This window comes from Balaenoptera musculus, chromosome 1, assembly GCF_009873245.2.
Source record: "Balaenoptera musculus isolate JJ_BM4_2016_0621 chromosome 1, mBalMus1.pri.v3, whole genome shotgun sequence".
NCBI lineage: Eukaryota > Metazoa > Chordata > Mammalia > Artiodactyla > Balaenopteridae > Balaenoptera > Balaenoptera musculus.
In genome coordinates this window covers 75,461,092-75,486,535 of record NC_045785.1, presented here as the reverse complement: position 1 = coordinate 75,486,535, position 25,444 = coordinate 75,461,092, and the positions used below count along the sequence as shown (strand labels likewise).

The window sequence follows — 25,444 nt, the reverse complement described above, 5'->3', positions numbered from 1 at the left end:
CAAAATGCCTGCCTGAATTTCAACTGACTTTGAAAGGGGTATGGCTGCAATATGTTTGACTCTACAGATGGTTTTTGCATTATCCTCTCATTACAAAATAAGAGAAACCACTCCTACGAGTTAACTATGCCTTAGAAACGTCATACCTTTTTTTCCATTGTTAAACCATCTTTTCAGCTTAGCCCATTCGTGTTTATACTAGTGAACCAGTGATTTTTGGCAATCTGTTGAACACATAATATTTAATACTGGCTTGCCTAAATAAAAGATTATAAGAATCTAATAATGTACTTTATTTTGTTAGCCTTATAAGTTTTTAAAAATGAGTGTTGTCAAAGTGTTCATAATAAGTATTATAAAGAATTTTGTAAAGTAGCCTTTTAAAAAGGGAGCTTTGAAGTTGATAAACTCAATGGTAAATCTCTAGAGAAAAACTTTGAGTATATAAAGCAAGAGTAACTGAGTAATTGAGTTATTTTACAATAGAATTTATAATGAGGAAGTGTGTTAATTTCCTGTCCTTCACAGTTTTACTGTGTAGAATTCTCAATAGACCTTTGGGAAGCTTATATTTCAATCGCACTTTTGTATTTTATATTTTGTATAAATTTTGTATTTACAATATTTATGTGCATTTTCCCTTAAATGATGTTTTTACATGTTGTATTGTATCTTGGAATGATGAGTTAAAGTATTTAATATAGCATAGTAGAACAAGCACTGGCTCTGCAATCAGACTGCCTGCATTCAAAGCTCAGTCCCACCCAACACTAGTGGATGCAAGTGATTTAACCTCTCTGGGCTTTAACTTACTCAACTATGAAGTGAGGATATTAGTACTCATTGATTTGACCTACTGTGAAGATGAAATGAAGTAGTGCATATATAATAATGTGTATAAAGCCTTTAGCCAAGGTAAGTGTGCTAAGCACATGCTAAATATTAATAGTCATTTCATTCTCTGTGGTGTGTGTATAGGAACAGCATGAAGTAGTGGACAAAACTAATGGATTGGTCAGCTGGAAATCTTGGTTCTGTTTCCTCTCATTCAGTGATTCTTTACATAATGGATAACAAATTTCTATTTTCTGCAGCTTAGCTTTCTGTATATATTGAGTGGCGTGTAAAATAATTTTATAAACTATAGAAATAGTGTACTTAAAATCAATTAAGTGTTATGCAAAACAAATACACATTTTTGTTGCACTATAATTTATAGGTTAGGAAATAAATATTTCCTATTACTAAGTTCCTTATCAGAAAACACAGCAAAAATGAATTCTTTATCTATTTTGGCTGTAATAGCATTTCTTTCTTTTTTCTTTGGGCCAGGGTTTTCCAGGTGACTTTGGAGACAGAGGCCCTGCAGGTCCTGATGGCAGTCCTGTAAGTAAATTGTGATGATCCACCCTCGCAGTCTAACATCACTCAAGACTTCATAGCAACTGTACTTGCCATTCTCATTACCACATTCCTGACAAGCACTCTTGGCCAGACAGTTTTGATACCACTGAGCACATTCCACTTTGTGGTTTTACAGCATGGGAAATAAGACAGAAGTGTTATAAATTCTGTCTTGAGAGATAATCATTAAAATTAATTATTTTGACCATGTTAAACATGACTGATTATTTAAAATATTAGAAGTATGCAATCACGATACTGACTTGTGTATTTGTGGGGAGGGGCATGGGGAAAAAAGCCTTTCATGTACATCAAGGTACTAACAAGCCTCATGTAAAAATTGTGCATTTGGTGATTGCTCTTTTGGACTCAAACCTGTCATTGATCTACCTTACTTTTCAGTATTTTATAGAGAAGTCTTTGGGGGGGGATTGTTTAGATATCTATGTTCAGATTAGGAAGTTAAAATTCTAAAATTAGTTTAATTATATTATCAAAGGATGATGATGGAATGCTGTTTTTTGACCCTAGGCAGAAATGTCTTTACTTTTTGCCCTCAAAAAATGGCTATCCCCCAATATATGTCATGTACACATTGTTTTCATAAGATTTTTAAGGTGAATTAGAATCAACTACTAAATCCTTGGATCATAAATTAGGAATAGTTCCTATATTTAGACTATGTAAATTATTAGCATTTATGCTTAAAGTGTTTGAAAATAGTTTCTTTTTTATTTTTTTCTAAATTATAACTGTATTAGCTTATTCAGTGAATTTAGCAAAAGTTTTATTTGTTATAAGGCTTGGAAGATAAAATAAGAGTAGAACTGATTTCCAAACAAATGGTTAAAAAGTTGAATCATGTCTTAAGTAGAATGTTTACCATCTTATTCTTGCCCATGATTCTGGGGAGCTTCCCATTTCAGGCATAATAAAGTAAAGCATTATTTACATTTTTTCTTTAATACCATTTATGTCCTTGCATACCTAGTGTGAAGCCATCTTATTTAATGTTTTGTCAGTTAAATATACATGAAGTTTGTTAGGGTTGGACTCCTAACAATATTTAAAAATTTTCTCTTTGAAGTCTGCTGTTTATATTTAAAATATAATACTTCTGGAAGAGCATTTGGAGTCTTCTTTAGAATGCAAGAATAAATTGGATATTTTCAGTTTATTGGTTTATTATTCTCTATATTTTATACTGTACCTTTGTTTCAAAACAGAATTTGAAATGCAAAAATAAAGGGAGGGTGTATTCTTATACTTTGTACCCTGTAAATGATGTAAGTCTGACATGGAGTAGAGTAGGAATTATCACAAAGACTGTAATGATGAGTTTAAGACTGTCACAAAGACCCATATGAATCAACTGGAAAAATTAATATAGATAATTTTAAATCTCATACAAATAATTTAACAAGGTTGGTAATTTCTTACATTTGTATAGTGCTTTAAGAAAATTTTCAAAAGCTCATATATATATATTAGAGTTTTAATTACAGTTTTAATTCTATACAAAATGAAAACAATATTACTATTTCAGTTTCATAAATGAGAAATTTAGAAAATTTAAATAATGTACTTCAAAAGAGCTGATAAGTGTTTTAAATCATCTGAAAATGTTCTTCTCACCTGACATGCTGACCACTTGTCTTTTCATACTACATATAGGCTAATTATGTTTATAATGCTGATTATTAATGGGATTTACTTCCTTTATTAGGTACATAGGAGACACAGAGAAATCTATATCCTAGGCTAGGTGGTAGTCCTAGTATCTCAAAGCATGAAGCCAGGGCCACTTTTAAAGAACATAAGCTGCCACCAGAGGTTTGCACTTCTTAGGAGGATGCATAAGAGTAGGGAAGTTGCAGAAGTTAGCTGAAAGAAGGTAAATTTTGATATATTTTTTCCTAGAAATTTTTGTCTTCATCTTTAGAAAATACCCTTAGTAGTTTGGAATCATATTTAACCAATTTTGCACATTTCTCTTACTTAGGGACTTGTAGGTAGCATTGGTCCTCCGGGATTTCCTGGGCTTAGAGTGAGTATCAGATATCATCCTTCTTATCAAATATTTTTGTGTGTATTTATATTTGTTAGATGTGTTTTTAAAACTTTACAAAAATGAAAAGTTTTAGTGTCATTGTTGAATATCAACCTTGCTCACATGTATTTCCCCACCAGATATGCAAATTAGACCAGTAGTATGAATTTAAAAATTAATTATACTTTAGGATACACTGAAATAACAAATTTCTACAGGTTGATGTGTATGTGTATTTGTCTTAAGGATACTTAATCAAGACTCAGTTTCTCCAGAAGTGTAAGACATAGAATAGCCACTTCTTTCCTTTGAGACAGTCTTTCATACCATCTGGTCTAGAGAGGCAGATAGGTCTAAACAAAAGCACATGATAACAGTAGGCTTTATGAAATAAAATTGAATAAATGGTTAGGAAAACCATCCTGGACAAAAGGTAGGAGCTGGACTTCACCATTGCCATTAACCATTTTAATACCTAACTTATTTATTGTACTTAAAAAAAGTGACTATATTATTTGTTCACTTAATCAGTTTTTATACAGTGAATTCAACTCTTGAGTTTCACTGAAGTTTCTCATGTCAGCAAAGTACAGTTTAATAAAAGCAATTCTGTGGAGGCCAAAACAATGTAGTCCAAATATGTAGCTCTCTGATAAATTTTTGAGTATTCATTGGAGTGAACAGACTGTTACTTTTGATATATCTTCATAAATATATTTCTCTCATCCAAGCTTCTGGTTCATGACAGGAAATAAATTATAGATATTTTAGATAAACTTAGAGCCATATGCTTTAACATTGAGCTAGCTAAAGGTGAGATTGACATACTTTAATGAAATGTAAGGAGCCTAATGAAAATAGAATCTTTAAACTATTTCTATTCATCTAAAAGTAGGGCATGACCATTGGCAGAGGTAGGATTTTCTTTAAAAATCAATTTAGGGCTTCCCTGGTGGTGCAGTGGTTAAGAACCTGCCTGCCAATGCAGGGGACACGGGTTCGAGCCCTGGTCCGGGAAGATTCCACATGCCACGGAGCAACTAAGCCCATGCGCCACAACTACTGAGCCTGCGCTCTAGAGCCCACAGGCCACAACTACTGATCCCGCGTGCCACAACTACTGAAACCCATGCACCTAGAGCCCATGCTCCACAGCAAGAGAAGCCACCACAATGAGAAGCCCACGCACCGCAACGAAGAGTAGCCCCCGCTCACCGCAACTAGAGAAAGCCCGCGCACAGCAACAAGACCCAACGCAGCCAAAAATAAATAATAAATTAATAAATTAATTTAAAAGAATCAATTTAGAGCTTGCTTTATTATGTGAAGTAGGTAATTAAGACTCTAGAGTTTTGTGCCATAAATTATAGCTACGGTATTTTTAGCTTGAACTTGAACACAGGTCCTCTGACTCCAAATTTAATGTTGTTTCCCCACCTTAACTGCCCCAAGTCAGAAGGTGGCAGCTTGGCCAAAGGAATAAGTCAGGAGTTCAGTTATTGGAACTATGGTAAAAATCAGCATAACAAGTTTTAACTTGCCCATTTGAGATGGCAAGAATATAGAATTAAGAGTTAAGGAACCTGAATAAGTCTAGGACATTTAAAGTTTTCTCTTTCATAATAATATTGGTATAGTAATTATAATAAAATCAGCAATAACAGCTCACTTTCATTTAGTACTTTCTATGTGCTAGTCACATGGGTTAGGTCATTTAATTCTCAGAACAACCTAAGACCACTTAGCTTATAAACGTTGAGCCCGAATTTGAAGCCAGATGACATACATCCAGAGTCCAAAATTCTCTCTATTGTGCTATACCACCTCCTTAAAACTTACAATACCTTAACAGGTATACTATCTCTCTTAAGAGATTTCTTTAGATGTCATGAGAAGCTCTATGTGAAGGTGGAACCCAAAGAACCAATTTTTTTTTCTCTGAACTTAGAATAGGGCTAAACCTGTAAGTGGTGGTCACTGGTCCTGTCAGTGGGGAGAGACAGGAAGTAGGGGAAGGGAATTGGACTCCAAAGATACTCTTTGTGCTTTCTTGATTTAACCTATTAGCATTAAATTGGTTAGCTCCCAACTTTCTGTTATTATGCTTAAGATCAAGACCAAAATTCTTAACATGGTGGCTCTTATCTGCATCTTGAGAACACACTCTGTGCACTAGCAAAGCTGTTCGTTCTCAGATGTCATGCAGCCTCCCTACTACATGGCCTTTGCCCTTGTTTGTCTACCTGAAACACTTTACCTTTACTTTTCTGCCTAATATTTAACTCTTACTCATCTTTCAGTGCCAGGACTTAAAACAGTGCCTGACACATTATAATGCTCAGTAACAATGGGCTTTCTGTCCTTTCCCTTTCTCCACTCACTCTTCGGTAGGTGCGCAGAGATTCTACAGAAATGAAAATGGCTAATGACACTAACAGTCATTTTTGTAGTCATCATCTCTTCTGCAGTGATATAGATGGTACTTTATACTTTTCAAAGTACTTTCACATATGTATCTCATTTGTAAAGTAGATAGGGCATGTATTATTACTTCCTCTATTCTACATTTATTAAAAATTTTAATCAAAACAATGTGAGCACCTACTGTGTATCAAATGCTGAATTAGATGCTAGACCTAAAATTACAAACAGATTAAGATTCCTGTTTTTGGCAGCTTTATAATCTAATGGCAATATCATACAATATGATTACTGCTATAACGGACTAAAGTAAAGCCACTGAGAATGGAGCAATTTGTGTTATCGCCGAAAGTCAGAATAGGCTTCACAAAGGAGATGTCTTTTAAGCTGTTCTGAAGATTATATATGAGTGGTGGTGGACTGGAAAAGGGAAAAGGGCTCTTAGGCAGAGGAACGCTGTATTCAAATGCACGGAAGAGGGGGAAACTGGAATGTTTGGGAAATGAAAAGAGGAGTAGCAGGATGGCAGCCTAGGAAGTATGGGGTGATGGGAGCAGAATGGAAGGAGGTGAGGTTTTGTAGACACTTGAGAAAGATTATGTGAACTTTTGTGTTTCCTAGTAAACAGTTTATCTGTTTGCCCAGAACTACAGTCTCTGCTTTATCTCTCAGGTGTTCCCTTCCAGCAGGTATAGTTTCTGACAAGAGATGATACTGCTTTCTTTAAATTATTTTTTCCATGCAGTTGATTCTTATTGTCATTTGGTTTCTTAATTAGTGGCAGTGATTATCGCCTGTGAGTGGGTGGGAATGGTTGAAAAGCCCAATATGGAATTCAGTCTTTTCCACGATGTGTTCACTCATGAACTGTGATTGGCCAGTGGCTGCTGTTTTGCACAAAGAACCTCTCCTTGGGTCTCTCTGTTTCTTTGACTTTGACTCAAAAGTTCTGTTAGTTGTCACTGTGTGGGAGGCTTTTTTGCCTCTGTTGCTATATCCCTGACACCCTCAGCTAAACTCTTATGCATGAAATTATTCCTTCTGTCTATTCCATCTTCTTATGGAAGAGAAGTGAGGTAGGTAGGTAGTGCTGAAGGACTTTCAGGTTATCTTTGTGGAACTGAAAACAGCTATTAACCTATCATGGATCACTTTCAGAGGGCTATAGTTTTTTAGGAGTAGGATTTTCCATGCAACTTGTGACATGCCACAAAATGTCTTATGTTTCTTAGAAGTTTCTATACCCATACCATTTTACTTTCTAATTCTTCACTTTTCTAAGTCTTTTATAATGAATAATTTTTTATTTAATAGATCTTTCTTGGAGTGTAATTGCTTCACAATACTGTGTTAGTTCTGTTGTACAACAAAGTGAATCAGCTATATGCATACATATATCCCCATATCCCCTCCCTCTTGAGTCTCCCTCCCACCCTCCCTATCCCACCCCTCTAGGTGGTCACAAAGCACCGAGCTGATCTCCCTGTGCAATGCTGCTGCTTCCCACTAGCTATCTATTTTACGTTTGGTAGTGTGTATATGTTGATGCTATACTCACTTCGCCCCAGCTTCTCCCTCCCGCTCCATGTCCTCAAGTCCATTCTCTTATCTCTACATCTTTATTCCTGCCCTGCCACTATGTTCATGAATACCATTTTTTAATTTTTAGATTCCATATATATGCATTAGCATACAGTATTTGTTTTTCTCCTTCTGACTTACTTCACTCTGTATGACAGACTCTAGGTCCAGCCACCTCACTACAAAAAACTCAATTTCGTTTCTTTTTGTGGCTGAATAATATTCCATTGTATATATGTGCCACATCTTTATCCATTCATCTGTTGATAGACATTTAGGTTGATTCCATGTCCTGGCTATTGTAAATAGTGCTGCAATGAACACTGTGGTACATGTCTCTTTTTGAATTATGGTTTCCTCAGGGTATATGCCCAGTAGTGGGATTGCTGGGTGATATGATAGTTCTATTTTTTGTTTTTATTTTTTAACATCTTTTAGAGTATAATTGCTTTACAGTGGTGTGTCAGTTTCTGCTTTATAACAAAGTGAATCAGTTATACATATGTCCCCATATCTCTTCCCTCTTGCATCTCCCTCCCTCCCACCCTCCCTATCCCACCCCTCTAGGTGGTCACAAAGCACCGAGCTGAACTCCCTGTGCTATGCGGCTGCTTCCCACTAGCTATCTATTTTACGTTTGGTAGTGTATATATGTCCATGCCACTCTCTCACTTTGTCCCAGCTTACCCTTCCCCCTCCCCGTATCCTCAAGTCCATTATCTAGTAGGTCTGCATCTTTATTCCCGTCCTGCCCCTAGGTTCTTCTGACCATTTTTTTTTTTTTTTTTTTTTTTAGATTCCATATATATGTGTTAGCATATGGTATTTGTTTTTCTCTTTCTGACTTACTTCACTCTGTATGACAGACTCTAGGTCCATCCACCTCACTACAAATAACTCAGTTTTGTTCCTTTTTATGACTGAGTAATATTCCATTGTATACATGTGCCACATCTTCTTTATCCATTCATCTGTTGATGGGCACCTGGTTGCTTCCATGTCCTGGCTATTGTAAATAGAGCTGCAATGAACATTTTGGTACATGACTCTTTTTGAATTATGGTTTTCTCAGGGTATATGCCCAGTAGTGGGATTGCTGGGTCGTATGGTAGTTCTATTTTTTGTTTTTTAAGGAACCTCCATACTGTTCTCCATAGTGGTTGTATCAATTTACATTCCCACCAACAGTGCAGGAGGGTTGCCTTTTCTCCACACCCTCTCCAGCATTTACTGTTTCTAGATTTTTTAATAATGGCCATTCTGACCTGTGTGAGGTGATACCTCATTGTAGTTTTGATTTGCATTTTTCTAATAATTAGGGATGTTGAGCATCTTTTCATGTGCCTCTTGACCATCTGTATGTCTTCTTTGCAGAAATGTCTATTTAGGTCTTCTGCCCATTTTTTATTTGGATTGTTTGTTTTTTTTGATATTGAGCTCCATGAGCTGCCTGTAAATTTTGGAGATTAATCCTTTGTCAGTTGCTTCATTTGCAAATATTTTCTCCCATTCTGAGGGTTGTCTTTTTCATCTTGTTTATGGTTTCCTTTGCTGTGCAAAAGCTTTTAAGTTTCATTAGGTCCCATTTGTTTATTTTTGTTTTTATTTCCTTTAGTCTAGGAGGTGGGTCAAAAAAGATCTTGCTGTGTGGTTTATGTCAAAGAGTGTTTTTCCTTTGTTTTCCTCTAAGACTTTTATAGTGTCTGGTCTTACATTTAGGTCTTTAATCCATTTGGAGTTTATTTTTGTGTATGGTCTTAGGGAGTGTTCTAATTTCATTCTTTTCCATGTAGCTGTCCAGTTTTCCCAGCACCACTAATTGAAGAGGCTGTCTTTTCTCCATTGTATATTCTTGCTCCTTTATCAAAAATAAGGTGACCATATGTACGTGGGTTTATCTCTGGGCTTTCTGTCTTCTAACATTGATCTATATTTCTGTTTTTATGCCAGTACCATACTGTCTTGATTACTGTAGCTTTTTAGTATAGTTTGAAATTGGGTAGCCTGATTCCTCCAGCTCTGTTTTTCTTTCTCAAGATTGTTTTGGCTATTTGGGGTCTTTTGTGTTTCCATAAGAATTGTGAAATTTTTTGTTCTAGTTCTGTGAAGAATGCCACTGGTAGTTTGATAGGGATTGCATTAAATCTGTAGATTGCTTTGGGTGGTATAGTCATTTTCACAATATTGATTCTTCCAGTCTAAGAATGTGGTATATTTCTCCACCTGTTTATGTCATCGTTGATTTCTTTCATCATTGTTTTATACTTTTCTGAGTAGAAGTCTTTCACCTCCTTAGGTAGGTTTATTCCTAGGTATTTTATTCTTTTTGTTGTGATGGTAAATGGGATTGTTTCCTTAATTTCTCTTTCTGATTTTTTCGTTGTTAGTGTATAGGAATGCCAGAGATTTCTGTGCATTAATTTTGTGTCCTGCAACCTTACCAAATTCATTGATTAGTTCTAGTAGTTTTCTGGTGGCATCTTTAGGATTTTCTCTGTATAGTATCATGTCATTTGCAAACAGTGACAGTTTTACTTCTTTTCCAATTTGTATTCCTTTTATTTCTTTTTCTTCTCTGATTGCCGTGGCTACGGCTTCCAAAACTATGTTGAATAAGAGTGGTGAGAGTGGACATCCTTGTCTTGTTCCTTATCTTAGTGAGAATGGTTTCAGTCTTTCACCATTGAGTATGATGCTTGCTGTGGGTTTGTCATATATGGCCTTTATTATGTTGAGGTAAGTTCCCTCTATGCGAATTTTCTGGAGAGTTTTTATCATAAATGGGTGTTGAATTTTGTCAAAAGCTTTTTCTGCATCTATTGAGATGATCATATGGTTTTTCTTCTTCAATAAGTTAATATGGTGTATCACATTGTTTGATTTGTGTATACTGAAGAATCCTTGCATCCCTGGGATAAATCCCACTTGATCATGGTATATGATCCTTTTAATATGTTGTTGGATTTGATTTGCTAGTGTTTTGTTGAGGATTTTTGCATCTATGTTCATCAGTGGTATTGGTCTATAATTTTCCTTATTTGTGATATCTTTTTCTGGTTTTGGTATCAGGGTCACGGTGGCTTCGTAGAATGAGTTTGGGAGTGTTTCTCCCTCTACAATTTTTTGGAAGAGGTTGAGAAGGATGGGTGCTAGCTCTTCTCTAAATGTTTGATAGAATTCACCTATGAAGCCATCTGGTCCTGGACTTTTGTTTGTTGGAAGATTTTTAATTATAATTTCATTACTTGTGATAGGTCTGTTTATTTTTTCTAATTCTTCGTGGTTCTGTCTTGGAAAACTGTACCTTTCCAAGTATTTGTCCATTTCTTCGTGGTTGTCCATTTTATTGGCATATAGTTGTTTGTAGTAGTCTCTTATCATCCTTTGTACTTCTGTGGTGTCACTTGTGATTTCTCCTTTTTGATTTCTAATTTTATTGATTTGCATCCTCTCTATTTTTCTTGATGAGTCTGGCTAGTGGTTTATCAGTTTTGTTTATCTTCTCAAAGAACCAGCTTTTAGTTTTATTGATCGTTGCTATTGTTTTCTTCGTTTCTATTTCATTTATTTCTGCTCTGAAGTTTATGATTTCTTTCCTTCTACTGACTCTGGGTTTTCCTTGTTCTTCTTTCTCTAGTTGTTTTAAGTGTAGGGTTAGATTGTTTATTTGAGATTTTTCTCGTTTCTTGAGGTGAGATTGAATTGCTATAAACTTCCCTCTTAGAGCCGTTTTTGCTGCGTCCCATAGGTTTTGGGTTGTTGTGTTTTTGTTATCATTTGTTTCTATGTATTTTTTTATTTCTTCTTTGATTTCTTCAGTGATCTCTTGGTTATTTAATAGCGCACTGTTTAGCCTCCATGTATTTGTGTTTTTTACAGTTTTTTTCCTGTAATTGATTTCCAGTCTCATAGCATTGTGGTCAGAAAAGATGCTTGATATGATTTCACTTTCCTTAAATTTTCCGAGGCTTGATTTGTGACCCAGGGTGTGGTCTATCCTGGAGAATGTTCCTTGTGCACTTGAGAAGAAAGTGTATTCTGCAACTTTTGGGTGCCATGTTCTATAAATATCAATTAAATCTATCTGGTCTATTGTGTCATTTAAAGCTTGTGTTTCCTTATTTATTTTCTGTTTGGATGATCTGTTCATTGGTGAAGGTGGTGTTGTTAAAGTCCCCTACCATTATTGTGTTACTGTCAATTTCTCCTTTCATGGTTGTTAGCATTTGCCTTATGTATTGAGGTGCTCCTATGCTGGGTGCATAAACATTTATAATTGTTACATCTTCTTCTTGGATTGATCCTTTGATCATTATGTAGTATCCCTCATATCTTGTAACAGCCTTTATTTTAAAGTCTATTTTATCTGATAGGATTATCACTACTCCAGCTTTCTTTTGATTTCCATTTGCATGGAATATCTTTTTCCATCCCCTCACTTTCAGTCTGTATATGTCCCTAGGTCTGAAGTGGGTCTCTTGTAGACAGCCTATATATGGGTCTTTTTTTTTGTATCTGTCCAGCCAGTCTGTGTCTTTTGGTTGGAGCATTTAATCCATTTACATTCAAGGTTATTATTGATATGTATGTTCCTATTACCATTTTCTTAATGTTTTGGGTTTGTTTTTATGGGTCTTTTTCTTCTGTTGTGTTTCCCTCCTAGAGAAGTTTCTTTAGCATTTGTTGTAAAGCTGGCTTGGTGGTACTGAATTCTCTTAGCTTTTGCTTGTCTGAAAAGCTTTTGATTTCTCTGTCAAATCTGAATGAGATCCTTGCTGGGTAGTGTACTCTTGGTTGTAGGTTTTTCTCTTTCATCATTTTAAGTATATCCTGCCACTACCTTCTGGCCTGCAGAGTTTCTGCTGAAAAATCAGCTGATAACCTTATGGGGTTTCCTTTGTATGTTAGTTTTTGTTTTCCCCTTGCTGCTTTTAGTATTTTTTCTTTCAATTTAATTTTTGGTAGTTTGATTAATATATGTCTTGGTGTGTTTCTCCTAGGGTTTATCCTGTATGGGACTCTCTGCACTTCCTGGACTTGCGTGACTATTTCCTTTTCCCATGTTAGGGAAGTTTTCCACTACACTCTCTTCAAATATTTTCTCAGACCCTTTCTTTTTCTCTTCTTCTTCTGCAACCCCTATAATTCGAACGTTTATGCATTTAGTGTTGTTCCAGAGGTCTCTGAGATTGTCTTCAGTTCTTTTCATTCTTTTTTCTTTGTTCTGCTCCTCGGCAGTTATTTCCACCATTCTGTCTTCTAGCTCACTTATTCGTTCTTCTGCCTCAGTTATTCTGTTACTGATTCCTTCTAGTGTATTTTTCATTTCAGTTATTGTGTTGTTCATCTCGGTTTGTTCTTTAGTTCCTCTGGTCTTTGTTAAACATTTCTTGTATTTTCTCGGTTCACGCCTCCATTCTATTTCCGAGATTCTGGATCATCTTTACTATCATTACTCTGAATTCCTTTTCAGGTAGATTGCCTATTTCTTCTTCATTTATGTGGTCTTGTAGGCTTTTACTTTGCTCCTTCATCTGTGACATATTTTTTGCCATCTCATTTTTTTTTTTTTTTGGTGAGTTGGATTGTGTTCGTGTCTTACTGGTTGTTTGCTCTGAGGCTTCCAACACTGGTGTTTGTGAGCTGTTGGGTAGAACTGGGTATTGGTGCTGAGATGAGGACCTCTGGCAGACCTCACTCCGATGAATATTCCCTGGAGTCTGAGGTTCTCTGTTAGTCCAGTGGTTCAGACTCAGAGCTCCCACCCCAGGAGCTTTGACCCAAACCCTGGCTTGTGAACCAAGGTCCCGCAAGCCGCGAAGGGCAGAAAAAACAAAGCGGGGGAACAATAACAAAGTAAAAAATAAAATTAGACTAGGATACTAACAGATATGTTAGAAAGAATATAAAAATAAAAAAATAGTTGAAACAACAACCGGAAGGTAAAACAGAACCAGAGTAGTAAAAAAAAAAAAAAGAGGGAAAAAAAGAAAAAAAAAAAAAGGTGGTAAAGACCTTGGCTGTGGAAGTTGAAGGGTGGGGCCTATGTTTAGGATCCACAGGGCTTGAAAAGGCCCTGTGGCTGGTGGGGGGTGGGGCTTAGGCTCGACAGAACAGAAGGGGCCCAGGTGTGCCTCCTGCCTCTGGTGTCAGAGGGCGGGGGCTCCCACCCGGGAGCCCAGCAGGCTTCCTGGGTTTGAGTGGGTGGGGTGGTTGCCCTCCACTCCTCTCCTGCTCTTCTGGTCCTGGAGGGCCCCGCCTGCCTGCCTCTCCTGCTCTCCCTCCTATGCCCCAAGGACCCATGCGGCCTGGAGTTCCTGTTCTCCCTGGCCTCCCTCCTAGCCCCCAGGAGCAATGAGGCCCACAGGGGCCCTCTGAGGGCATAGGACCTGGCCTGTGAGAGCTGGGCAGACTTCCTCAGCCGATTGGGCAGGGGAAACGCTGTGCATGCTCCCCCCTGATCTGAGCCCCTGAGGGTCCCTCCAGGCATGGGAACCCCTCCCCCATCTCAGCCACACCTAGGGGCACCGGTCCTTTCCAGCCTCCACTTCTCCTGCCCCCTCAGTCCCGCCACATCCTACTGGTTCGCTTGGGAGTTCCACCCATCTCCTTGGACGTCACAGTCCACCACCAGCATCCGGCAGGTGCCCTAGGTGTGGGGAGACACGATCTCCGTGTCTTTCCACACTACCATCTTGACTCTGCCCTGAATATGTTTTTTGATACCTTCTGAAACTTACTATTTTGTGATTTTTCTTTCAGAGTCACTAAGAAGTAAAATAGCATATTGTACATACAAAGTACATTCATCTGAACATGCCAGACTATGCACAGTAATATATTTACTGAAACAAAAATTTAGGATATTATGTATAAAAAAAAACAACAGGACAATAAAGAAATATTTGTTTGTTTGTTTTTAAGATATTCCTTTCCATTCCTTACATGAATTGTTGCTGTATAATTTCCACACAGAGATGTTTATTGTATTTTTTTAACATCTTTATTGGAGTATAATTGCTTTACAATGTTGTGTTAGTTTCTGCTGTATAGCAAAGTGAATCAGCTATATGTATACATATATCCCCATATCCCCTCCCTCTTGCGCCTCCCTCCCACCCTCCCTATCCAACCCCTCTAGGTGGTCAGAGAGCACCGAGCTGATCTTCCTGTGCTATGCGGCTGCTTCCCACTAGCTATCTGTTTTACATTTGGTAGTGTATATATGTCAGTGCTACTCTCTCACTTCGTCCCAGCTTACCCTTCCCCCTCCCCGTGTCCTCAAGTCCATTCTCTACATCTGCATCTTTATTTCTGTCCTGGCCCTAGGTCCGTCAGAACCATTTTTTTTTTTAGATTCCATATATATGTGTTAGCATACTGTATTTTTCTCTTTCTGACTTACTTCACTCTGTATGACAGACTCTAGGTCCATCCACCTCACTACAAATAACTCAGTTTCGTTTCTTTTTATGACTGTGTAATATTCCACTGCATATATGTGCCACATCTTCTTTATCCATTCATCTGTTGATGGACACTTAGGTTGCTTCCATGTCCTGGCTGTTGTAAATAGTGCTGCAATGAACATTATGGTACATGTCTCTTTTGAATTTTGGTTTTCTCAGGGTATATGCCCAGTAGAGGGATTGCTGGGTCATATGGTAATTCTAGTTTTAGTTTTTTAAGGAACCTCCAAACTGCTCTCCATAGTGGCTGTGTCAATTTACATTCCCACCAACAGTGCAAGAGGGTTGCCTTTTCTCCACACCCTCTCCAGCATTTATTGTTTGTAGATTTTTTGATAATGGCCATTCTGACTGGTGTGAGGTGATACCTTATTGTGGTTTTGATTTGCATTTCTCTAATTATTAATGATGAGCATTCTTCATGTGTTTGTTGGCCATCTCTATGTCTTCTTTGCAGAAATGTCTATTTAAGTCTTACGTGCATATTTGGATTGGTTTGTTTGTTTTTCGATATTGGTCTCTATGAGTTGCTTGTATATTTTGGAGATTAATCCTTTGTCAGTTGCTTCATTTGCAAATATTTTCTCCCATTCTGAGGGTTATCTTTTTGTCTTGTTTATGGTTTCCTTTGCTGGCAAAAGCTTTTAAGGTTCATTAGGTCCCATTTGTTTATCTGTGTTTTTATTTCCATTTCTCTAGGAGGTTGGTCAGAAAGGATCTTGTTGTGATTTATGTCATAGAGTGTTCTGCCTATGTTTTCCTCTAAGAGTTTGATAGTGTCTGGCCTTACATTTAGGTCTTTAATCCATTTTGAGTTTATTTTTGTGTATGGTGTTAGGGAGTGTTCTAATTTCATTCTTTTGCACGTAGCTGTCCTGTTTTCCCAGCACCACTTACTGAAGAGGCTGTCTTTTCTCCATTGTATATTCTTGCCTCCTTTATCAAAGATAAGGTGACAGTATGTGCGTGGGTTTATCTCTGAGCTTCCTATCCTGTTCCATTGATCTGTATTTCTGTTTTTGTGCCAATACCATACTGTCTTGATTACTGTAACTTTGTAGTTTAGTCTGAAGTCTGGGAGCCTGATTCCTCCAGCTCCATTTTTCTTTCTCAAGGTTACTTTGGCTATTTGGGGTCTTTTGTGTTTCAATACAAATTGTGAAATTTTTTTTCTAGTTCTGTGAAAAATGCCATTGGTAGTTTGATAGGGATTGCATTGAATCTGTAGATTGCTTTAGATAGTATAGTCATTTTCACAATATTGATTCTTCCAATCCAAGAACATGGTATATCTCTCCATCTGTTTGTCTCGTCTTTAATTTCTTTCATCAGTGTCTTATAGTTTTCTGCATACAGGTCTTCTGTCTCCTTCTGTAGGTTTATTCCTAGGTGTTTTATTCTTTTTCTTGCAGTGGTAAATGGGAGTGTTTCCTTATTTTCTCCTTCAGATTTTTCATCATTAGTGTATAGGGATGCAAGAGATTTCTGTGCAGTAATTTTGTATCCTGCTACTTTACCCAATTCATTGATTAGCTCTAGTAGTCTTCTGGTAGCATCTTTAGGATTTTCTATGTACAGTATCATGTCATCTGCAAAAAGGGACAATTTTACTTCTTCTTTTCCATTTGGATTCTTTTTATTTCTTTTTCTTCTCTGATTGCTGTGGCTAAAACTTCCAATACTATATTGAATAATAGTGGTGAGAGTGGGCAACCTTGTCTTGTTCCTGATTTTAGAAGAAATGGTTTCAGTTTTTCACCATTGAGAATGATGCTGCCTGTGGGTTTGTCATATATGGCCTTTATTATGTTGAGGTAGCTTCCTTCTGTGCCTACTTTCTGGAGAGTTTTTATCATAAATAAGTGTTGAATTTTGTCAAAAGATTTTTCTGCATCTATTGAGATGATCATATGGTTTTTCTCCTTCAATTTGTTAATATGGTGTATCACATTGATTGATTAGCATATACTGAATAATCCTTGCATTCCTGGGATAAATCCCACTTGATCATGGTGTATGATCCTTTTAATGTGCTGTTGGATTATGTTTGTTAGTCTTTTGTTGAGGATTTTTGCATCTATGTTCATCAGTGATATTAGCCTGTAGTTTTCTTTTTTTGTGACATCTTTATCTGATTTTGGTATCAGGGTGATGGTGGCCTCGTAGAATGAGTTTGGGAGTATTCCTCCCTCTGCTATATTTTGGAATAGTTTGAGAAGGATAGGTGATAGCTCTTCTCTGAATGTTTGATAGAAGTCGCCTGTGAATCCATCTGGTCCTGGAATTATGTTTGTTGGAAGATTTTTAGTCACAGTCTCAATTACAGTGCTTGAGATTGGTCTGTTTATATTTTCTATTTCTTCCTTGTTCAGTCTTGGAAGGTTGTGCTTTTCTAAGAATTTGTCCGTTTCTTCCAGGTTGTCCATTTTATTGGCATAGAGTTGATTGTAGTAATCTTTCATGATCCTTTGTATTTCTGCAGAGTCAGTTCTTCTCCTTTTTCATTTCTAATTCTATTGATTTGAGTGTTCTCCCTTTTCTGGCTAGTGGTTTATCAATTTTGTTTATCTTCCCAAATATCCAGCTTTTAGTTTTATTGACTTTGCTATTGTTTCCTTCATTTCTTTTTCATTTATTTCTGATCTTATCTTTATTATTTCTTTCCTCTATTGACTTTGGGTTTTCTTTGTTCTTCTTTCTCTAATTGTTTGAGGTATACGGTGAGGTTGTTTATTTGAGATGTTTCTTGTTTCCTGAGGTAGGATTGTATAGCTCTAAACTTCCCTCTTAGAACTGCTTTTCTGCATCCCATAGGTTTTGGGTCATCATGTTTTCATTGTCATTTGTTTCTAGGTATTTTTTGATATCCTCTTTGATTTCTTCAGTGATCTCTTGGCTATTTAGTAGTGTATTGTTTAGCCCCGATTGGTTTGTATTATTTACAGTTTTTTTGCCTGTAATTGCATTGTTGTAGGAAAAGATACTTGATACAATTTCTATTTTCTTAAATCTACCAAGGCTCATTTTGTGACCCAACATATGATCTATCCTGGAGAATGTTCCTTGAGCACTTGAGAAGAAATGTATTCTGTTGTTTTCGGTGGAATGTCCTATAAATATCAATTAAGTCCATCTGGTCTAATGTATCATTTAAAGCTTGTGTTTCCTTATTTGTTTTCATTTTGGATGATCTGTCCCTTGGTGGAAATTGTGTGTTAACGTCCCCTTCTATTACCGTGTTACTGTTGATTTCCCCTTTTATGGCTATTAGCATTTGCCTTATGTATTGAGGTGCTCCTATGTTGGGTGCATAAATATTCATAATTGTTACATCTTCTTCTTGGACTGATTCATTGATCATTATGTTGTATCCTTCTTTGTTTTTTGTAACAGTCTTTATTTTAAAGTCTGTTTTGTCTGATATGAGTATTGCTACTCCAGCTTTCTTTTGATTTCCATTTGCATGGAATATCTTTTTCCATCCCCTCACCTTCAGTCTGTATATGTCCCTAGGTCTCAAGTCAGTCTCTTGTAGACAGCATATATGTGGGTCTTGTTTTTGTAGCCATTCAGCCAGTCAGTGTGTTTTGGTTGGAGCAATTAAACCATTTACATTTAAGGTAATTATCAATATGTATGTTCCTATTACCATTTTCTTAATTGTTTTGGGTTTGTTTTTGTTGGTCTTTTCCTTCCCTTGTGTTTACCACCTAGAGAAGTTCCTTTAGCATTTGTTGTAAAACTGGTTTGGTGGTACTCTTAACTTTTGCTTGTTTGTAAAGGTTTTAATTTCTCTGTCGAATCTCAATGAGATCCTTGCTGGGTGGAGTAATCTTGGCTGTAGGTTTTTCCCTTTCATCACTTTAAATATGTCCTGCCACTCCCTCCTGGCTTGCAGAGTCTCTGCTGAAAGTTCAGCTGCTAACCTTATGGGAATTCCCTTGTATATTTTTTTTTGCTGGTCCCTTGTTGCTTTTAATATCTTTTCTTTGTATTTAATTTTTGATAGTTTGATTAATATGTGTGTTGGCATGTTTCTCCTTGGATTTATCCTGTATGGGACTCTCTGCACTTCCTGGACTTGCTTGACTATTTCCTTTCCCCTGTTAAGGAAGTTTGCAAGTATAATCTCTTCAAATATTCTCTCAGACCCTTTCTTTTTCTCTTCTTCTTCTGGGACCCCTATAATTCGAATGTTGGTGCATATAATGTTGTCCCAGAGTTCTCTGAGACTGTCCTTAATTCTTTTCATTCTTTTTTCTTTATTCTGCTCTGCGGTAGTTATGTCCACAGTTTTATCTTCCAGGTCACTTATCCGGTCTTCTGCCTCAGTTATTCTGCTATTGATTCCTTCTAGAGAATTTTTAATTTCATTTATTTTGTTGTTCATCATTGTTTGTTTGCTCTTTAATTCTTCTAGGTCCTTGTTAAACGTTTTTTGTGTTTTCTCCATTCTATTTCCAGGATTTTGGATCATCTTTACTATCATTACTCTGAATTTTTTTTCCGGTAGACTGCCTATTTCCTCTTCATTTGTTTGATCTGGTGGGTTTTTACCTTGCTGCTTCATCTGCTGCATATGTCTCTTTCTTCTCATTTTGTTTAACTTACTGTATTGGGTGTCTCCTTTTCACAGTCTGCAGGTTCCAGTTCCTGTTGTTTTTGGTGTCTGCCCCCTACTTGTGAGGTTGGTCAGTGGTTTGTGTAGGCTTCCTGGCAGAGGGGACTGGTCCCTGTGTTCTGGTGGGTGGGGCTGGATCTTGTCCTTCTGGTGGGCAGGGCCGCATCCAGTGGTGAGTTTTGGGGTATCTGTGGACTTAGTATGACTTTAGGTGGCCTCTCTGCTAGTGGGTGGGGTTGTGTTCTGGTCTTGCTGGTTGTTTGGCATGGCGCATCCAGCACTGGAGCTTGCTGGCTGTTGGTTGGAGTTGGGTCTTAGGGTTTAGATGGAGATCTCTGGGAGAGCTCTCACCGAGTGATATTACTTGGGGCCAGGAGGTCTCTGGTGGTCCAATGTCCTGTTCTCGGTTCTCCCACCTTGGAGGCTCAGACCTGACACCTGGCTGGAGCACCAAGACCCTGCCACCCACATGGGTCGGAAGAAAAGGAAGAAAAAAGAAGGAAAAAAAAAGAAAAATACACGAACAATAGAACCCCAAACCAAATGGTAAAAGCAAAACTAAACAGACAAAATCACACAAATAAACATACACACTCATAAGAAGAAAACAAACAACAGCAACAACAAAAAACGAACAGTCAGAACCCTAGGACAAATGGTAAAAGCAAACCTAAATAGACAAAATCATACAGAGAAACATACACATACACACTATAGACCAGGGCTTCAGAATATTTGGTCCTTTTCCAGACTTCTCTCTGTTCCTCTGTGAAAGGACTTCAAGGTCATTTTGCTTAGACTTTGATTCTCAGCCTGCAATGGAATCCCGTGGGAATCTTGAACCGATGCTGGGCCTCACTGGGGAGGAATCAAATCAGAAAATCTGGGGTGAGGCCTGGCATGAAACTGCTTTAAAGCTTCCCGCCCGACTCCACCAGTCTCCGGAGGCGAGAGCCCTGTATTTTTTAAACTATCATAAGTTTTAAAGCTATGAACTTTGAATAAACTAGCCACTGTAATTATAAGAATAATTATTTCCTATTGATAGAATTTGTCAATGATGTATTAATACTGCATATCTGTTCATTAAATTGGAAAGTATTACTCTGCCTCTCGCAGTCTCATGTATTTCAGGCTTACACATGTTGGAAATAATTTATCGTAGTTATATTTCACAGACTTTAAGACTCACCCCAAAGTAAAGATGTCGTATTTTCCATTCTGAAATTAGTAATATATAAATGTGGACTGTTAGAAATGTGCCGTTATGTCAGGACGTAGACCTCTGGAAATCACTGTTTTAAATTTATTTTTAAAGTTGATTACTTCCTCCAGTGTTCATTCCATAGTTTATTTCAAGACAATTATGTGCCAGTTATTATGTTGGGTCAGAGATATAAAAAAATGAATAAAACATGCTTCTGCTCTCACATAATGCACAGATTAGGAAAACAGAAAACCAAAAACCAAAAACAAGGCAGTATACTCAGTACGGTAAGCAGAAGGACATTCCAGTAGTGGTAACTGTATCTTCAAAGGGTTGGAGCATGTGGTAAGGGAGAGCATGTTCAGAGGCTAGATAGAACACAGCCCATTGTGTCTAAAATGTTGGGTTTGGAGGAAGAAGAAGTCAAAGGGGAGTAGGGATGAATGGAAGGACATGAGACTGAAAGCGTTGATGAAAAACTAGTAGTAAGGACATGGGATGCTATCCTAAGAAATTTGGATTACAACTAAAAAGGGCAACATTTTCATCATTGTTGCAAATACACCCTTAAAAGTTCCTTAACATTTGGAAAGCACGAAATGGAGGTTTAAAGCAACTCGGTATTTGAAGATGAAGGATGATACATTAGCCAGGCACAGAGAGGTTGCAAGAGAAAGAAGGAAAATGAAGGCATCAAGAACACAAAAATTTAGTGGGCTCCAAACAATCAAGAGATTTCCACTATTTTTAAAATTTTTACTTTCAAAAACCCTTATAGTTGTCCTTTACATTCTAAGAAAGAAGTTTTTCTAGGTCTGTTGCTTGCAGGAGATGATAGTGGTAGTTAATGTTTTTGAGTAATCTTGCTTTGGAGCATTAAGTTGAAAACCTTGACCTTCGTATCTATGTCTCTTTCATGTTTGTTTCCTCAACACTACTACACAACACTACAATGTTTGATACATATTATGCTCAATAAATATTAAATGATGAATGAATGAGAGAAACCCAGAAGAACAGAGCCTTTTGTTTACTACTCGGTTCCCTAAAATTATGGTAAATTTTATTGTCTGCAAGTTGTAAATCATGAAATAAAATCATTGGAATGCCTGGCACATAGTAACTGCCCAATAAACGTTTGCTGAATAAATGGGTGAAAGAAAAATCTAAGACAATCAAATGAAGTATTTATTGAATACTTCCTGGGAACATGGCACTAAAGTATTTCCCCTATCATCAAGATATTATCTCTCTGGAGAAATACTTCAAAATGAATGCTGTGGGTAGTAAGTATTATAGGAGCTCAAGGAAGGGAAGGAGGCTCGTGGACAAGATCAGTATGAGTAGGCTTCAGGAAACAGGATAGACCTCATTAAAATTTGAATGATTGGTATGATTAATAAATGTGAAAAGGAAAAGAAGTTATTGAAGAATAAGGCATGTGTGGGAGCTTAGTGAGATGAACCATTCTGGGTTAATTAAGTTTACCATGTTCTCTTTTTAATACTAGTTGGGTGCTCAAGGATGGCTTTCTTTCTTATTGCTTTTCAGGGCAGTGTTGGCCCTATGGGACCAGTTGGACCTTCTGGAATCCCTGGCCCAATGGTATGTTTCTATTTTTATAATGGATATTTCACTTTGAATTTTCTATGATGTCACAAAGTATCACTTTCTTTTTTAGGGTCTTTCGGGGAATAAGGGCCTACCTGGAATCAAAGGTGATAAGGTGATTTAAATATTTACATTGTCATAGAGATGATTTCTTATCACATTTACTTTTCTTTTGAATCCACACAACTTATAAAGTACTTGTTTTAAAAAATATGGGATCTAATCTGTACTATCAATTATATAATTTTTCTCAAAAGTAGGAAAAATAGAGAAATTATTCTTGTATAACTAGTATTTGCCTTCTTATAATATTGCCACATTTGCATTGCTTAAGTGTCTTCACGTGAAATTGTGCTCTCCAGGGTGAACAAGGCATTGTGGGAGAGCTAGGAGAACCAGGGTATCCTGGAGACAAGGTAATGTTTTTACCGTTAATTTTATATAAATACAACAAAAAGCAGTGAAAATGTATAAATTCTTTAAAAAGAAAGGAGTACTGATTATTTTAATCATTGATTATATTTTTTTTAGGATATGGTATCAATATGGTTTTACAAGTCTTATTTAAAACAGTTTTCTCAATTATTTTAGAATAATTCCATGAATTTTTTTAGTAAATTTGTAAATAGAGGCATATCTGCCTTCTGTCGTAGAATAGTTTTTCTCTTCACTGTACTGTTCTTTTCTTTTAGGGCGCTAGGGGTTTTCCTGGACCACCAGGGATGAGAGGAAAGCCAGGACCTTCAGTAGGTTTGAACTTTTGGTTTGCTTTTTCTGATTTATGGACTACACACTATGGCATGAGTCTGGATACCTGTTGTTGTTTGTGGAATGTAAGAAGTAGGATGTAAGACTACCAGTATGGCGTTTTCTCTCCACTTTTAGAATATAGCTAATCCTTGAAGTTTTTAGCTCACATTCCATAGATTATTGGATCTCACCCTCCTCACCCCACTCCATCCCAGGCCAAAGCCAAATTTCTGTGAGCCTTAAAGATCTTGGTTGATCTATAATAGACAGTATTTAAACTAAGCAGTAGATTTTAAGTCAGAAAATATAAGGCACCTTAAATAATATTTTAATTTATCCAGATATCTGTTTCATTAAGGAAACATTTGGAAGAAAAAATAGCATGTCACACTCTCTTATGGGCCCAAATATTCTAGTTCCTTGTCTTCTTTTAACCTTTGACCATCAATTAATTGAAATAAAAGGATACCGTGTATTGTAGTTAACTTGAAGCCCAAGAAACTATAAAACTAAGGTTACTGAATAATTAAAAACATTTAAATGAAAAATGGTTAAAACATGAGTTAAAGGTATTTATCTGCATATTAAAAATCATAATAATTATTATAGCTAACATTTACTGAGCACTTACAAAGTGCCAGGTGCTCTTCTAAGGTCTATACGTCTAATTTAATCCTTAAAACAATCATATGAAGTTGGGACTATTATTTTTCTTTTTAATTAATTAATTAATTTATTTATTTATTTTTATTTTTGGCTGTGTTGGGTCTTCGTTTCTGTGCGAGGGCTTTCTCCAGTTGTGGCGAGCGGGGGCCACTCTTCATCGCGGTGCGCGGGCCTCTCACTGTCGTGGCCTCTCTTGTTGCGGAACCCAGGCTCCAGATGTGCAGGCTCAGTAGTTGTGGCTCACGGGCCTAGTTGCTCCACGGCATGTGGGATCTTCCCAGACCAGGGCTCGAACCCGTGTCCCCTGCATTGGCAGGCAGATTCTCAACCACTGCGCCACCAGGGAAGCCCCAAGAAGTTGGGACTATTATTATTCCTATTTTACCAGTTAGGGGAACTGAGACACAGAGAGTTAACTAACTTGCCCAAGGTCCCATAGTTAGTTAGTAGCCACCTGGGAAAACCTAGGAAAACACATATGTCGGAGCCCATGCACTTAGCCACTGTGCCATAGTGTTTTAGGCTTTAACGTTTTAAGATTGCTTTAGGGTTTTAATATTGATTACAACTCTGTGAAGGTGATTGTAGATACAAAAAATTAGATATAAAATCATAATTTATTAATATAACATTATAAAAGGGTGTTGTTTTCCCGAGCAATTCATCATGTTCCCTCTAACTCCACCCTCTCATCTTTGGATTGTTTATTTTTGCATCAAAGGAAGCAGCATTAAGTTACATAACTTTACATACACCATTCTTTATGACTTCTAACAGTGACAGCACTTCATATACATTTCCCAGGAATTATTTAATCCAAAGGACAATTGTTGGCATCTATTTAGCTAATGACATATTGGTGGTGAGTTTTGCCTTAACTAGTTTTCACTCAGTCAGCCATCTACCCAGACTTGTGCCGTGGTGTTGAATTTCAGAAGGGGCACGAGTATAGGTCAAGCTAACAAAAAGCTTCTATTTTTCGAGGATGATTCTAAACCACGTAAAAGGGACTTTCCATATCTGCAGTGATTGACCCTTCTTATATCTTATATCTTCATTTTTTTCTAATGTGAGGGTTTTCTAACTTTTGATAATAATAAAAGAAAATGGTATGACACATTTTCTAAGGTCAATACTAAGTAATAAATAATTGATATTATTCTCTTACGCTTTGTAATTAATTACTTGAGAAAACTAGAGTCAAATATCATGCTTATATAAGGTAAACCTTTTTAATGTCTTCCTTACTCTTTGATTCAATTTATATTGATAACATGTTTATTGGGGTGGGAGGGGGCGGAAATCGCTGGTCTGAATAACATGTAGATTTTAGTTCCAGCCCTGACACTGACCTGCTGTGACCTTGGACATTTAACCACCATGGTATCCAGTTTCTCGTGTTTAAAATTAGAGTCAGGCTATATCATATGTAAGGTTCCTTGCAGCTCTGTGACTCTTTAATCCTCTCTTAGTAATAATGCTTACCAACGTTGCTCTAGTCTAAGCTAAAGCAAAGACAGCCTGTTTTACCTTTAGCACATTGTCTTAAAACCTTACATTTTTTTTTTTTCCTGGAATCACCAGAAACTCTAATGTGGTTCTTTAAGGCAGTGATGCAGGGAACATGAAATGGTGAGCGTGAGGCTTTTGCTTGCTCGTGTTAT

The 25,444-nt window shown here is 37.0% G+C and overlaps 1 protein-coding gene across 6 annotated transcripts in view; it reads left to right on the top strand.

Moving 5' to 3' along the window:
* COL24A1 (collagen type XXIV alpha 1 chain) overlaps nucleotides 1-25,444 on the top strand; it is a 389,657-nt gene that overhangs the window by 102,633 nt on the left and 261,580 nt on the right. For all 6 annotated transcript variants that reach the window (XM_036826641.1, XM_036826634.1, XM_036826651.1 and 3 more), the window contains 6 exons: nucleotides 1,333-1,386; nucleotides 3,407-3,451; nucleotides 22,305-22,358; nucleotides 22,435-22,479; nucleotides 22,727-22,780; nucleotides 23,057-23,110. In XM_036826641.1, the coding sequence (XP_036682536.1) occupies nucleotides 1,333-1,386; nucleotides 3,407-3,451; nucleotides 22,305-22,358; nucleotides 22,435-22,479; nucleotides 22,727-22,780; nucleotides 23,057-23,110 (306 nt within the window). The remainder of the gene's footprint in view (nucleotides 1-1,332; nucleotides 1,387-3,406; nucleotides 3,452-22,304; nucleotides 22,359-22,434; nucleotides 22,480-22,726; nucleotides 22,781-23,056; nucleotides 23,111-25,444) is intronic.